At 40.3% G+C, this 17197-nt stretch overlaps 1 protein-coding gene across 1 annotated transcript; it reads right to left on the bottom strand.

Moving 5' to 3' along the window:
* Positions 1-10904: 10904 nt before the first annotated feature.
* On the bottom strand, positions 10905-12206 carry LOC148855624 (uncharacterized). The gene is made up of 4 exons (XM_088984289.1): positions 12019-12206; positions 11833-11908; positions 11548-11720; positions 10905-11136 (listed from the first exon to the last, which is right to left on the bottom strand). The coding sequence occupies exons 1-4, from the start codon at positions 12141-12143 to the stop codon at positions 11061-11063; spliced, it is 450 nt and encodes a 149-aa protein (XP_088840415.1). The 5' UTR covers positions 12144-12206; the 3' UTR covers positions 10905-11060.
* Positions 12207-17197: the final 4991 nt, after the last annotated feature.

The raw sequence follows: 17197 nt of genomic DNA, 5'->3' as shown, positions 1-17197 counted from the left end.
AGAGGACCTGCCTCGGCCTAGCATTCTCGGGGAGGCAGAGTAGGTCGCTCCCGTCGTTCAAGCAAAGCCGAGCTGGATTGACCCGCTCGCGAGCTTCTTGCTACACGGGACCCTCCTTGCATATCGCAATGCAGCCAGAAGGGTGCAGTGTTAGGCAGCCAAATACGTTATGATAGACGAACAACTATACTGGAGGTCTTACACGCTTCCCTACCTGTGTTGCTTGTGACCTATCGACGTCGAGGTCGTACTCCGCAACACTCATGAGGGGTTGTGCGGCGGACACTTGGGGGGTAGGGCCCTCACCCATAAGGCACTTCGACAGGGGTATTATTGGCCAACAATGAAGGCATATGCTATTGAGATCGTTAGAAAATGCGACAAATGCTAGAAGCATGCCAATATTCACCACCAACCTGCTGTCTACCTCAAGTATCTCACTAGCCCATGACCCTTTGCACAGTGGGGCATCGATCTACTCAGGCCATTCCCGCCAACAATGGGTGGGAGGAAGTTCTTAGTAGTAGTAGTGGACTACTTCACCAAGTAGGTAGAAGCTGAACCCCTTGTAACGATCACAACCTGGAACGTCCAAAACTTCTTTTGGAAGAACATCGTGTGCCACTTCGGGTTACCTCGGGTATTGATTTCTAACAACGGCAAGCAGTTTAAGGACATCAAATTCCAAGACTGGTGCCAAGACATGGGAATCTGACATAATTTTACTTCAGTCGCACACCCTCAAGCAAACGGTCAGGCAGAAGTCACGAATAGAGCCATCCTCCATGGTCTGAAAGCACGACTAGACCGAGCTAAAGGGTTGTGGGCAGATGAGCTACCCAATGTTCTATGGGCCTACCGGACCACAGAGAAGACCGCCACGGGAGAAACACCCTTCAACCTCACCTACGACACCGAAGCAGTTATCCCCACAAAGATTGAAGTCCCTACGCTGCGACTAGAAGCATACAGTGACCAGACGAATGAATATAAGCTCTGTACCAACCTCGATCTACTCGACGAAGTAAGGGACCTCGCGTACATCAGGACCGCAGCCTTCCAGAAGAGAGTAACTTGGTATTATAACGCCAGGGTCAAGAAATGGAACCTCCACATTGGCGACCTGGTTCTTCGTAAAGTTATGGTACCTGAGCCCGGCACTAGCAAGCTTGGGTCTAACTGGGAAGGACCTTACCGAGTGAAACGAGTACTCGGGGAAGGAACGTACGAGCTCGAGACCCTCGAAGAGAAACAAGTACCTTCGGCATGGAATATTGTCAACTTAAGACAATACTATCTGTAACAACTGAGTAGACCACGAGCCGCTCCCCGAGCCTAAGGGCCCAAAATGCCAAGCTAACATGACCTCGGCCCAATAAGACCCAGTCACCTCTATGGCATGGGCAAACTCCAGGAGAACGGATCATAAGCCGCTCCAGCCTAAGGGCTAAAACGCCGAGCTAATGGAAGACCTCGGTAGCACACAAGGCCTAGTTGCCTCGTCGGCATGGGCTAAATACTTGCGATGCCCAAGGCACAGGTAGTTCGGGCGATAACCTTGTGATGGATAGCCTGCCTTGGCATGCAACTAATTGAATCCGTAAAGGACAAGCCGATGTCAACTTAACCCGGGTGCAGACAGGTCGGGCATGTACCCTACTATGTCACTCACCTCGATGTACACAAGGCTACCCCTAGTAAGAGTTGGAATACAGTTCGGGGCCACGACAGTGGAGGAACCCTCACTTTGGGTAATTAGCCTAGTAGCCTAGCAGTTTAGAATAAGACAACCACTTCGGCAAGTAAAAGAACATTGCACAAGTATTTGGCAAAGTGAATTTTTCATTGCATAAACTCCCTCACATAAATTTCATGACCTAAATATGTTCAGTACAAAAGAGAAAGAAGTCGGGCTTGCAGGCCCAGAATACAAGGAGCACTTGACTATTTGGCAGGCTCATTAGCCTTACTCGAGGCTTCTTCAGGGATCTCCTCGGAAGAATCAGTCATATCGGTAGCGTCAACCTCCCTGTTGCCGCCATCATCTTCAGAATCTGGGTCATCCGCGGCCTGGCATGCCATGTCATCCATGATGTTGAAAGTAGTGAAGGCACTTATATCCAGGTTAGGGTAGGCACACCTTATCCACCACCGGCCGAGCTTGAACCCCCTACGGTAGGCCTTTGACACTATGTTATCGAACCTCGACGAATTGATGTAGTTGATGACGGACTGAACCTTGGTCTGCTCTAGAGCGTAGTCGAAGATCTCCATCTTCTCTTTAATATCGGCCTTAAGAGACTCCACCTCATGCTCCAAGGCCTCCTTGGTTTCCTTGAGGGCCTGCATCTCGAGCTACGAAGCCTTTTGGGCCGTTTTAAGACTTTCCACCTCGAGCCTCAGGGCCTCCTGACCAACTCGGAGCCCGTTCACCTCAGCCTTTAGCCTGTCTCGTTCACGGGCCAGCTCCTCCCTCTCTAACGCTAAGGAGTCATTCAAGCTCCTCTGAGCGGCGGCAACACTCTCCAACTGATGCACCTTGTCCTGTGTTGCCTTTAGCTCGGCATGAGCCACGTGGGACGACTCCTCAGCAGCCAAAGCGCGCCTCAGGTGTTTGTCAGATTGGAGAGTCAAGGCGTGCACGACAGTGTTCGCCTAGTAGAAGGAAACTGGTCAGCAAAAAAAAAAGAAGAGAGGAAAAGGATTGAGTGTTGGCTCACAGAGTAAAAACTTACCACTACGATGTGGGTTGCAGCACGGCCCCCGAGCTGACCTGGGGAGAGTTCGGCCCAACTCACGACCTCTGCATTGATGATACCCCTCTTACTTCGGTCGAGGCTGACCTCGGGATCCAAGATGGACTCCTCTTCTCCAATCCTTGAACTAGAAGCCGCCGCATCTGTAGCACGGTGAGCCGACTCTTCGGTGGCCTCGGTAGCTGCCCTAGTAGAACTCGGAGCCTCGGCAGCAGCCCCGGCTGGCTCGTCCGCCAATCCTTCACAGCCTCAGGCTTTTGGGGTGGAAAATCATCATCAAGATCTATCACTGGAGGAGCATCGTTGAGCTCGGTCTCAGGGGCGGGAGCCCGGGAATGATCGGGTTTAGGGGAGGAAGCCCTCAGCGGCTCCACGCGAGCCTTCTTGGCAGCCTTCTTGGCAGTCCGCTTCTTCCTCTTTTTCATTTGGTTGAGGAGCTTGGTAGCCGTAATCCTTTCTTCTTCATCCATGGGACCTACAACAAAATTGGCGTCAGTAAACCCGAAGACAACAAGCAGATAAAAGCAAAGCACCAAAATACAGAAATAGACCTACCCGGGCTCAAAATGGCCTAAACGAGCTTCTCTTCAGTGATGTACTCCCGATGATCGAGCTCAGCCTGAGCCCACGAATGGAAGGTCTCCCACGTCTGCTGGTTGAGGGCGATGCTGGTGGCTTGGGTGGCCACCCTCCAGCTTGTGAGGAAGGGCCACCTTGTGCTGGCCTGGACCACAAAGTAGTTCCGCTTCCAGGCCGGGACCTTGCTCGGGAACTTATGCAACAACTTAAAGCTTGGGCGAGGAGACAAGTAGTAGACCTGCCCATGCTTGGGGGGAGCGTTGGAGGCACTCTTTTTTATTAATAGTATGGAGTAGAGTATGCCCGCGTCCAAAGAGAACTTCCATTCGTGACAGAGGGAAATGGTTTCCACCAAGTTTCGAATGAAAATTGGGGTGGAGCTGATCCAGCATGATGCTGAAACGCCACAACACCTCGGGGATAAGAGGGTGAAGAGGAAGATGAAGCCCACCGACGAGTTGTTCCCTGAAGATCGTGACCTCATTTGGATCGTGCTCCCAGGGGAAATTGCCGGTGGGAAGGCTGCAGGAGTACTCTGATGGAAGGTTAAACTGCTGAATGAGGTCTTGGAGCCTCTCCAGCGTCAGAGTAGAAGGACCAAACTGGTTCGGCATCCGACCTCGATGAGAGGTGGATGCTAATTTGCTCAAGGTTGCTGGTGCCTCGTGGGAAGGTCGGGCAATAGCAGGACCACCATGACCCGAGGTGCCCGCCTCGGGTCCGTCCGAGAGACTATCCCCACTAGACATGAAGAAGAACGAATCGAGAAAAAAGAAAAGAGGGAAGACTTGGGGACTCACTGGAAAGAGACGAAACCAAACTTGAAGGCCTGAGTTGGAGACCTCAGACGCGAGCTCAATGCGAAAAAAACTTAGCGACGAAGGAAAATGGCCAGAATCCCGCTATTTATAGTCGCGGGGCCTGATAGCCAATGGTCAAGATTGGATCAATCCGACGGACCTCAAAGAAGCCGGCTGCGGAACTCTCAAGGCGAATTTGGTTTAGCGTGTTTTTTGACGTCCATGCAGCATGAAGCGTGTGATGTCCATGCGTGAATTGTACGAGACATGGGTTTTCCCCTTCGCGCAAACTAAATACCCAACCGGTCTAGCCGCTGAACCACCCAACATCGCGGCATGAGAGCCGAGCCAAATCCACCCAACAAACCATGAACTCCACGCACTGGGGCCCCGTCCCTAGCATGGGGAGGGGGCAATTGATGGAGGGCGATTTGGCCTGACCTTGTAGCATGGGTACACGTGGGCGTGACCTTGTTCAAGTGGTGACTCAGCGTGACAGCACAACAAGCATAGCCGTAACTCGGTGGGAAAGTCACACCGAGATCAGTCCAGCAAGTCGGCAGGATAGACCACTCGTTGGGGCTAAGGTACTCCAAGTCGCCTCCGAGCTCGAAGCCCCCTGACCTCTCCTAATATCTGAGTTCCTCCTAGTCGACCTTAGGCCACTCTCAGACAGGAACACACCGATTCGCTGATAGGTACCCCGAGGTGAAGACACCTTGGGCTAGATAGCTCGGGCTAGACAACTCAGGTTAGATTGCCACAAACAGCTCGTCCTTACAAGATAGCCCGGCACAGGGTAGCTCGGCATAACGTAGAAGGATCTCCTGCCCAACCATCGTACCCGACAAATTTGGGGACAGCAGCCATGTCCCTCGCTAGACAACGTCATGCCTGTCACCTTTAGAGGGTGCCTTACACCCGACAGGAACGTACCTTGCAGTGACGGCCCCACGCGTGCCACCTCAGCCTTGCCAGTAACGGCTGTGGCATGCTGACAGTGGCGATTATACCCGCTCTGTCAAAGGCCAAGGGGCCAGAGGCAACAGATTTCTGTTATAAGGAGCTTAACGTCAAGGAGGACAGACAGATATGATCATTATCATTTTCTACACTCGCGCTATCTGCACTCTTAGCCTTCATCTTCTCCTTTCTTCTCCTACGGAGTACTAACTTAAGCATTGGAGTGTTCCCACCGGGTAAACCCCTGAGGATTCTTCTTCTTCTTCCTCTCAGGTATCTTCCAGGGGCCACGTAAGTGCCAGTTAGGAGTGACCGGATTGCGCTACATCAATACCGAATAGTTAATCAGATTTGAATTCGGATATGACCTGATTTGATTCGATAAATATTTGAATTCGACCGATTATTTAATTCTTATATATAATATATAAAATATTTTATATATAACAATTAAATTATATAAATAATTTATATATTTATATATTTTATATCAATAAAATATTTATTATATATATTTATTAATTATCTAAAATAATTAATTAATAGAATTCGAATTCGAATTGAATCGAATATTCAAATATTTAATCGAATTCGAATTCAGATATTAATTTTCAATATACGTTGGATATCAAATTGAATTCAGATATCGGATTTTCTAATTGTTTTCGAATTCAGATATTGCCTGATCTGATTTGAATTCGATCCATTTACACCCCTACTTACCAAGACCAAATATTGATGATAGTTTGGTCATGGAGACTGGATAAGCTAGAAACAAGTCATACACACCAGTGCTCTATAAGCATACATATGGTGTGGGCTCCATGTGGGCCACAAACATGGTTCTAAAGTATCGATACGCATGAACAGGCGCATTGGGTGTTTCATACTTCATAACTTTTTTTTTGTAAGTTTTTTAATTGTTTCAAGAGGTCGGTTTTTAGGCTTGTCTATTAAGTGGCTAAATTCCGAAATACCCTTTATCTGAGGTTTCAGGGAGCTACCAATACGATACGATGATACAATACACCCGATGGAAGATGTATCGAATAAAAATTTTGAACCTTGGTCCCATGGAACATTGGCATGTTCATTCTTGATAAGTTATCTAGCCTGGTATGCACGACTTAGTTTCTAAATCATCCCAGTGTTCTCCATGGGCCTCACCTCATAAAGCTAGAAACTCTTAAATGAAAAGCCTCCTAAATAGGCACTCATATGGTCTAGAAGACAACTGAGAATATCGATTTCTACTGCAACCCTATCCTGTGAAACCCATCTAATGATAAAATGTGATCTTCTGATATCTGCCATATGAGAAGTTTTGAGGGCTTCAGACTTCTCTAGTCTTGGAAAAATCCCTTATGAAGCCAAATTGCATTTGATTAGAATTTTTAATAGCCATTTTGTTTCAATCAATATAAGAAATTTAAAAGGGGATAAAATGTCTTAGTAAGATTTCTAAAAGAAATGTTATAAATGTTATATAACTATCATTATTTCCCATCATATATTTAGAATTAGATTTTTTTTTTTTTTTTTTTTTTTTTTTTCTGTTTGTAAATTTTGTCCCCTTTCTTTGAATGAGAGAGGAGAAGGTAGTTTGTGTACGTGAAGGTGAAGGTACGTGTTTTTTTTGGTTGGGTGAACTTTAACCAACGGATGATGTCATGCTTATTCACATGATTTCTACAGTTCTACATTACTACAATATCAACTTTCTTAATTACATTTTTCTTGTGAAAATACAAAATTGTTCCTTGGAGATCTAATGGTTAAGGCTAGGTTCGGAAAGAGTACAAATACAAATATGTATAGTGTAAATACATACAAAATAATACAAAATACAAGGTTTTGCACTCTACATTTTGTATTTGTATTCCTCCCAAACTGAGTCTGAAGAATAATTTATGTCAATGAAAATACACTTTTAAAAATAGTATAGATGTGTAGATAAAATTATGAATTATTATAACATTAGTTAATGGACTTGGGCTTAACTATTGATTTACAAGGTACTTCATTATGGGGCAAGTGAAAGTTGAAGTTCCTATTTATCACTACTCCCAAATACAGTGACTAAAAAATTCGAAACGTGAAAAAGAAAAGTTTTTTAGATCTAAGATTTAAAAAAAAAAAAAGAAAAAAATGGTTTCTAAAGGTGTCAAAAGAACAAAAAGAATGGATTATAAAAACGTTATATTTATAAAAAAATAATGAAGAATTTACAAAAGTAGCTAAGAAGTTTTGTTATTTAATTTTTATTTATTTTAAATTTATTAGATAATATTAAACATTTTGTTTTATAATTATTTATCTATTTGAATATTTTTTATTTAAAATATTTATTTATTGAAATATTTAAATAATATTTTTGTTTTATATTTTTTATTATTTAAATAACATTTGTAGAATTTTTATTTAGATTTTTGTTATGAATTGTATAAAAATATAAAATTATGAATAATCCAAATATTATTAAATCTATTATTATTATTTTTATTTTAATCAATATTTTAAAATTATTACATAATTCAGTTATAATGTTTAAATATTTTTAAAATTTTTTAATTCAAACTTTTTTAGAGAAATTTAGATGAGAAAGTGTGGGAGAGAAGAGATAAGAATCAGAGATAATTTAGGAGAGAATAATGGGTGTATTAGGAAAGTCAAGGAAAGAACAGAGGAGAATTAGAATGGGACTGTAGCAAAGAAAATAGTGGCGCCACTTAGCTAGACAAATTAAAAAGCAACTCTGTTTTTATATCTATTAATTATTTGTAAAAATGACATGGAACAAAATAAAATAAAAATTATTAAAAAGGAAAAAAAAAATAGACTTCCTTATTTTAGTGTATGTATATATATATATACACATTGACCATTCATATGAAAAAAAACTCTCCTTTCAACAAGACAGGTGCTTGCTTGAACTTTGTATGTTGGAGTTTTGTGACATGTTATTTCTTTACGGTAACAATATCAAACATGTCATTTGAAGACGGTAATTTGCTTGAACCTTACCAATCTTCTCCTTGTTTACATTGAGATGGCATTGTAATATATATATCTCTTTTTTGAAAATTCATGATACTAGGAAGTATGATAATTGATTAATCAACCCTACCCTTTGAAAGATCCATAAATTTGGTAACAGCTTTTATTGGTTGTAGGCCCAATCATTTTGCTCTAGGCCCGCTATAAAGTGTACATGCCCACAATCACTGAACTTCTTTCATTTACATTGATAGCTGATTTGAAAAAGAAAATAATAAAAGATGATTGACTCCACAGTTTGTAAAACAACTATCAAATTTGAGTCAAGATAATCATGCAGAACAATACCGTACACTTAAGATGTGGTGAGTCCCATGTATAGGACTGTCAATGGGCACCCTATCATCAATGAATATGCCAGTGTTGCATACACTTAATATGTAAGTCCCATGTGGGCCCCATGTGTAGAAGTCAATGATTCAATTCTGCCCGCAAAACCAAACCCATTATATGGGTTCTAATTATGATTTTATCTCCAACGTTTCCAATAACTTAAATAATCTCATCTCTTAAATTTTTTCTTAAACTACCTCTTTCCTCCCCCACTTTCTCTTGAATTATCTCTAATTTTTATATCTTTTAAATTAGGATAAATTACAAAGACACCCCTTGTATTATGAGATCTGTGACAAAGACCCCCCCGGTACTTTAATTTGCAACAAAGAACCCCCTAAACTGACGGAAGCCATTAAATTACCAAATACCCTACTAGACTTTCTCTATTTTCTTTTTTTCTTGTCATTCTGTCTTAAGCCTAACTAATCTTGAACCAACGCATCAACCAAAAAAAACTAGCCATTTTAAAAATGCATCTTCGAGTTACTATTCTCTGTTGAGGATTTGTTCCATAGTGAGGTCCAAAGGAACTGAAGTAGCAAGGGATGGTTTTATGCCATGAATGAAATGAGATTTTTGAACCACATTAGAAGATTACAGTCTGACAAAAGTAGCAAATGGATTGCAGAGAATAGATAGTCGAAGCACATGTAAAAGACTACGGTACCTAACGTGCATGTGTGTCCGAAATGTGTGCCTTCGATAAGTATTCTATAGAGAATTATTGACTTGGCTCTATGAGCTACAGAGCTAGTCCAAAATCTACAATGCCGTGGAATGCCACTATTTACCAATTGAATGGCTAATTAATAACCGAAGCTTCTCAACAAAGAGAATCAAGACAAGGTATAACCATTCCATGGAAGATTGACCCAGTAATCAAGTCATCAATCCAGAGAAGGTAAACAAATTGCAGAGCAGACCTAATAATTAATCATTGACGTCAAGAAATTAAGGGAGATGTGAAGGGGTTAAGCTGCACCATATGCAAAGATTTATGGAGCTCTTTTCTCTTACATTACAAGAAGAGAAAATTCAAGAACCACTTGTATTTGTTGACGCCAAAACAGAGCAAACACCATGTACCGTCATAGGACTTTGATCGCTTCAATTGCAGGCCCATTGCAAGATGATGCCAAAACAGATGACTATCCACAAAGGAAACATCTCCCCGTGCATACTAACATGTAAGAGGACTCCTTTTTATCTATATTTATCTAAAGAATGTTTGAATTAAAAAATTCAATAATTATTTAAAATATTCTAACGAAATTATACAATAACTTTAAAATGTTTATTAAAAACACAAAAAATAATTCTAATAGATTTAATAATACTCTTGTTATTAAAAAAATACTAAGAAATATGGGAGTTTTTCCACTTTCTTGTATTAAAAAACTATATATATATATATATATATATATATATATATATATATATACCAAAAATACTAGAAAACTGACCAACTCAGCTCTAGTTGATCGAATTGGTTGGTTTCAATAGTTTGATAAACAACCCTAATTGAAATTAATTATTGTTATTTTTGTATTATAAAAAATTTATTAAAAATAATATAATATATATATATACTCTTATGTGTTTCTATTTTTAGCTTTTGCATGGATTCCTATTAGTAGTTGATTAATTGCAGATAAATTACTTTTACCATGGGTATCTATTTTCCGGGTTGATAAGTTTGCATAAGTTGGTTTCCCATTTGGGAAAAAAATTATTAAAACTTTCTGAGCCCTTCTAATGATTACATTTTGAGTAAAAACGATTAAAAATATTTACCTATACAACACTTTTGATAAAAAATAAACTTGGATAAATGTACTTACCCATCAAGTAAATATTTCCCCAAGTCTTTGAGTGTTTATTTGAAAAATAAATACTTAAAAAACAAGTGAGTGCTTATTCTAATTCTAATAAACATCTATAAGTCTTTAGTATAAATATTTTCACAATGATGTAATGAGCCACAATAGGCTAGAAGGAAATAAGTACTTATTGAATAAGCATTTAAAAATATGTCCAAAATTTGGGTTCTCAAATAAATACTTATTATTAACACCTATTTCAAGCTTATTTCCAAAATGAAAATAAGTGCTTATTTATATAGTCCCGGCCCAAAATAAATGCTTACTGTAATAAGAATTTATTTTCAAACACCTAAACTTAGCCCAAGTGGCATCAAGAGAAAAAAAAAAAAAAAAAAAAAAAAGGAAGAAAGGTGCCTTAAATGAGTTACGAACTGGCACGGGGTTGAATTAATTTATAAACTTTATGAACAAAAATAAGTAGGTCCCCAATGACTGGATTTGTAATCAGGCAATAAATGAAATCATGCTTTATCCGGGAATGCTGGGCAATCGGGTTTAAAGAAGAACCCGCCTGCCATAAGCGTAGAGAATTGGAAAACCAAAAAGCAAAAGATCGGTTCAATTTTCATTTGAAAACTTGACACTTCTAGCAGTTTGAACAAAAATCCCACAAAAGGAAAAGCAAGAATCTGCATCGCTGTAAAGTACTTAACAACACAACAAACAAAACATAGATTCTACCATTTTCACTTCTTGAGAAGATTGATCCCCAACGAACCCGTGCAAATAATCAAACCCAGCACCGCCAAGAAATTGAACCTCCTGTTTCATACAGAGCCAAAAAAAAAAAAAAAAAACACTAAAGTGAAATCAAGTGCCAAACAGAATTTCACAAGATTAGGCTGTGTTTGGCATGCTTTTAGAGAACTAATTCTGCTGCTTCTTAAAATTGTAAGAATTATTTTTTAAGTTCTGATGTATGAAAAATCAGCTACAGAACATAATCATTTCTTGTTTCAAAACTCATTCTTCAAAGTTCAAATAGTGATTATTGTTTGGATCGGAATTTTAAGCTTCAATTGAAGCTAGCAACATGCTTTTAAAGGATTAAGAATTATTATTTTTAGTTCTAGGTAAGAATTGATTCTCTGGAGTTTTGTAGCTTTAGAAAAGAATCAATTTTCAGCTCAAATATAGCGTTCAGAAGCAATTAAAGAAACAAAAGATATGTACCCGATTGTCAAACGTTTCCCAGGAATTCCAGTGGCATAGCCAGTGAAATAGAAATAACGAGCCACTGTGTAAACAACGCCAAGCCCCGCAGCAATCAGAGGATGCTGGAGTCCTCCCAGAAGTAGCAAAGCGAAGAACGACGGCATCATCTCCAGAGAGTTTTGGTGCCCCCTCTGCGCTCAAAAACAACCCATTATTCACTCAGAAAACACGAATCAGAACCAAAATCCACCACCCAAATACAAATCGAAGCTGGGCATTTAATTTGTTTTCCTCTCACAGTACCTGAACACAGTTGAAGAGCTTGGCGTCCTTGTTCTCAGACTCTAAAGCGTAAAGAGCTGGATATTGCACGTTATACCTGTAATTTGAACCAAAACAGAGCAAAACCTTTGGATTAATTATATTAATTCCTTCATTCACTGATATCTGAAAACAAAAAAAAAGGGTTCTGCGTCTGCGTTTTCATACTTCTTGCGAGCCCTGACGACTTGCAGAGACATCCAGATGTTGAGAAAAGCATAGAGAACCAGTACCAGAACCACGTAGCCATACTCTCTCGGCAGTAACTCCACCACCGCCACCGCCACCGCCATTTCTTCCTTCCGACTTCCGACTTCCGACTTCCGACCTCGGCTTTCCGCGCTCTCCACTTAGACGGGTTGCAACTGGAATGTTCTAGTCTTCTAGATTGATCCTCTCATGCAAAACCACACGTGGCTCCCGTATCATGCCTGGGGTCGCGATTTGGGTCGGACCGGAGGGTGGACCGTAAAACCGGAAATGGTATTTTCTCTGTATCCCGGTTTAATGACGGTTTCAACGGATTGAAGTCTGATTGATGGGTGAAAACTGTGGCCGAAATGAAGATTCTTGTTTTTTATCCGGTCCGTATAGCTGTTACATCCAAATTTGATTAATTTATGTTCGAATTCAAATAGGATTGTATTCATCGAATGTCTAACATTCATTATCTCCCTTTAGTGACCACCTATATTTTAGTAAGGCTGCGTTTGTTTTGGGTGTAAATGAGAACTGGGTAAATTTTACACCCCCTTCAAATTTCCCTATGTTTGTTTTAGTTGTTGTTTTACAACGTAAATTAGCGTAAAATTTCACTTATTGAGAATCAGTGGAATTTTACTCCATGGTTATCTTTTCCGGGCAACCATTTCACCGGAGAATGGCATCATTTGAAGATGAAATTATCGAAAGCGCCCACCTATCTAACCCATGCTGTTCATTACCACCAACCCCGTACTCACGAGATCCAGAAATCCAAGGTCTTGATCGCTTCTAGGATCGTGTGTTCTTCTCCGATCACAGGGGGTGATAGCCTCACCTCCACTTCCCCATCTTCGCCTGTGGCTTCTGCTGCTGTGTCACTGGTGTGGTTCCATGAACCAACAACGGCTCTTTGATCTTTGATCTGATGTTCAAGATCTATGGATCTTGACTTCAGTCTCCAGTTCTGATATGCAGAGTACAACAGGATAGCCAAGGGTGCAACTAGCAGAAAAGCGATGGAAAGAAATCGGCCGTGATTTCCGGTGAAGGAGACTAGGGTGGGTGATGGAGTAACAAATAAATAAAGTTTCAGTTTCGAGACTAGAACAACTAATTAATTTGCTTGTAGTTATATACAGGGTCTAATTTTAATCAATTGTTGCCTGCAGCAGCCTACGACGTGGAGCCAAGCTGATCTAAATTAACCTGCGTGGTGTTGCAACACCAAGACTGAAAATTGGCCATCTGTATCGGATGAAGCAAGTATGTCCCCTGTCACACCTAGCTCCGGGTATTCAGACCATTCTCCAATCCCAGCCATGATCTGGGATTCCATGGTGTGGCGCCTTCCCACCAATATAAGGTCAGAGCTAGTGTGAATGGATCGAATAATCTTCACCATCTGTTCTTCGTCTTCCACCACCTCTTCTCTGAAGAAAACATTTCTACAATGGGAGGTGTTTGATTTAAAATTGGTGATGACTACGGTATCAAGTTTGACGTCCCAATCGTTGGGATTAGAAGAATCAGAGAGGATCAACTGTGTGATGAGGAGGGCAGTTGTGGTTGGACCTTCCACCATTCGGGAAGAATGTAGGCTCCTCGGTCGTCTGCACCACCCAAGAAGATGACAGCCACACGAACTGAGAGTTGTTCCAGTGACAAGGCCGTGGTGGAGGCAGCAAAGAGACCACGATCAATAATAAGGCCGGCGGAGCAAGGTGCAGTTGTGAGAACATTGAGGTTCCTCACGGAGCCTCATTGTTTGTATTTGCATCTTGGGTGGAGCCACAGGACGGTGGGACCTCAAGGAGAAAGAGGATGGTGGTGAAGAGACTAGGGCGGGGAATGGAGAGAGAGAGAGAGAGTGTTGGATTTTAATCTCATAAGAGATTAAATCCAATGGGTTTGATTGGTCAATTACATGAGAAATTGCACCTGTACACTTGTTTGAAAAAATCAGTTTTTCTCTTACAAAGACCTAGTTTTGAATTTGTCCCACATTGGAAAATTATAAGTTTTGTTTTCAATATTTCAATAGGAGCTGATTTATACTCCTTAGAATTAATAGAGGGGAGTATGGGGATTCGATACCGTGTAACGCATGCACATGCGTGTGTGTGGTGCAATGAGGCGCTTTAGAGGTGCATTTTGCGCGCACCCGCGTGGCTTGCGATGGGCAGTTCTGGTTTTGCTACGTTGATGACTGTTGATCACCATTGATGAGATCAACGGTCACGATTCGATCGGATGTGATCAAGAGGCACAATTCAAAGTTAACAATCACCAATTGTTAACAACTTTTTAAACAGTCACAATGGTTGAAATTGTGACTGTTTAAGGTGCCTTCTCTAAACCAGCACCTACATTTTCCTCATACCTCTTCACAAATTATTTAAGGAGCATGAATCAGACTCCAAAACATACAATTTCAAAATTCACTATCTCTCTCTCTTAGTCCTGTCTACTACAGTCTCACAGAAGGTTTCTTTGGAGACTCTTCAACTTTGCTGGTTGCAGATTCTCGCCCAAGGCTCTGTTGTATCTTGGGAACGAATTTGCCTGTAACCCAACAGCAAACTCAGTAAAACTGAGTGGGGGCAAATAACGTTCTAAAGACAGTGTCTTCAGACTCGCCTCAGAGCTTCTCCTCCTAAGTTACAGTGACCCCATCTTCCCCAACAATTTTTAGAACATTATTCTGCAATGGAGGCGGAAGCAAGCATGACTTCAATCAAGATGATGAACCGAGATCTTATTCGACTATATCAGTTTGATGGAGCAAATTTCAGTCGATGGCAAGACAAGATGATCTTCTTTCTGACCACACCGAAGCTATACTATCTCCTAGACTCGAATCTGCAATCACTTTCTGAACCCACTAACAAAGACTCAGAGAAACTAAAGAAGGAAAGAGCAAAACGAGAAGAAGACTCACTTCTGTGCCGATGACACATACTAAATGCTTTATCAGACCGGCTCTACAACTTCTACAAGGAACTTACATCTCCAAAAGAAATTTGAAAGGCATTGAAATTCAAATACAAAGTGCAAGAAGTAGGTACGAATAAGTATCTTATTGCAGAATACTTTGACTTCACCATGAACGACCATAAACCCATATTAGAGCAAGTTCATGAACTACAGATGATAGTCAATAAAATTCGATCCCTTAACATCATCCTTCCTGAATCTTTCCAAGTGAGAGCAATCATTGCCAAACTTCCACCCTCTTAGAAGGATTGCAGGAAGAAGCTTCTGCACAAGGCTGAAGAACTTACCTTGGAGCAAATTCAACAACACCTTCGTATTGAAGAAGAGTCTTGGTTTAGAGACAATAAGGATAAGACCCTAGCTGAAAGGAAAAATAGAACACTTATAGAAATGATAAACTGCATGTTGTTAAAAGCTAATGCACCCTTAAACCTGTGGGGGGAAGCACTCCTAACAACCTGCCATTTACATAATAGAATTGTTTCTAGAGTTAATAACAAATGCCCGTATGAATTATAGACAGGAAGAAAACCTAATTTAGCATATCTAAAAGTGTAGGGGTGCTTAGCATATAGAGTTCCAGATCCTAAAAGAACTAAATTAGGACTCAGAGCTAAGAAAATTATGTTTGTTGGATATGCAGAACATAGAAAGGCCTATAGGCTTCTAGACTTAGAGTCCAACATAATAATTGAAACTAGAGATGTTGAATTCTTTGAAAATAAACTGTGTTCTGAACCTGTAGAAAATGAATCCACAGAAAATGACAGAGAAACTCAGATCTCAATACCTGTTGATAATAATGAGACTGAAAGAAGAAATGACACAACTATAACACTTAAAATAGGACTTAGAAGAAGTCAAAGACAAATAATAGAGAAACACTTGTGTTCGGATTTTATCTCTACTCAGTCAATTGTAGTTTTGGTTGAAGCTGATAGAGAGAAGATTTTAAATAAAATACCCATTGTCCTAAACATTGAAAATGATCCAAAAACCTATAGTGAGGTCATGACCTTTAGAGATGTTGCCTTTTGGAAGGAAACTATAAATGATGAAATGGATTCAATAATGTCAAATAACACATGGGTACTAGTAGATCTGCCTTCAGGATCAAAACCAATAAAATGTAAATGGGTGTTTAGAAGAAAATACAACACTGATGGAACTGTGCAAACTTTTAAGGCTAGATTGGTAGCCAAAGGATTTAGTCAAAAGGAAGGGATTGATTACTTTGACACCTATGCACCAGTGGCTAGAACAACTTCTATTAGAACATTTATAGCATTAGTATCCATTTATCACTTATCTGTTCACCAAATGGATGTTAAAACTGCTTTCTTAAATGGTGATTTAAATGAAGAGGTTTACATGGAACAACCACAAGGATTTGTTCTTCCTGGAAACGAGAAGAAAGTCTATAAACTTGTTAAATCACTATATAGATTAAAACAAGCACCTAAACAATGGCATGGGAAATTTGATTCTTGCATTCTAGCTTTTGGTTTTAAACATAATAGTGCTTATAGATGCATCTACTCAAAATTCACTAAAAATTATGAAGTAATTGTGTGTCTTTATGTGGATGATATGCTTATTGTGGGTACAAATATTGTTGGCATAAATGAAACTAAAAACTACTTATCCTCTGTTTTCAAGATGAAAGATTTAGGAGAAGTAGATACCATCTTGGGAATAAAAGTTAAAAAGCATAATAGGGGCTATGTATTAAGCCAATCACATTATATTGAGAAAGTACCTGAGAAATTTAAGCATTTAGGGTTTAAAGAATATAGCACGCCATATGATTCTAGTATAAAGCTAGTAGAAAATACTAGTAGAAAATACTAGTAGAGCAATTGCACAACTTGAGTATACTAGTGCAGTAGGGAACTTGATGTATGCTATGCTTTGTACCAAACCTGATATTGCATTTGTTGTAAGTAAAAACTCAGTCGGTTTACAAGTAATCCCGGTGCAAAGCACTGGAAGGCAGTTGGGAGCGTTCTTGGGTGTCTCAAGAGAACCTTGGAACTTTGCTTGTTTTATTGTGATTATCCAGCTGTACTAGAAGGGTACACTGATGCAAGTTGGATTACAGGTAATGGAGATAACAAGTTCACATCTGGATGAATTTTTGTCCTTGGTG

This window comes from Nelumbo lutea, chromosome 4 (assembly GCF_056320005.1).
Source record: "Nelumbo lutea isolate HS-2025 chromosome 4, American lotus-T2T, whole genome shotgun sequence".
NCBI lineage: Eukaryota > Viridiplantae > Streptophyta > Magnoliopsida > Proteales > Nelumbonaceae > Nelumbo > Nelumbo lutea.
Note: the sequence above shows the minus strand (reverse complement) of the source record. Positions and strands in the feature narration are given on the sequence as shown.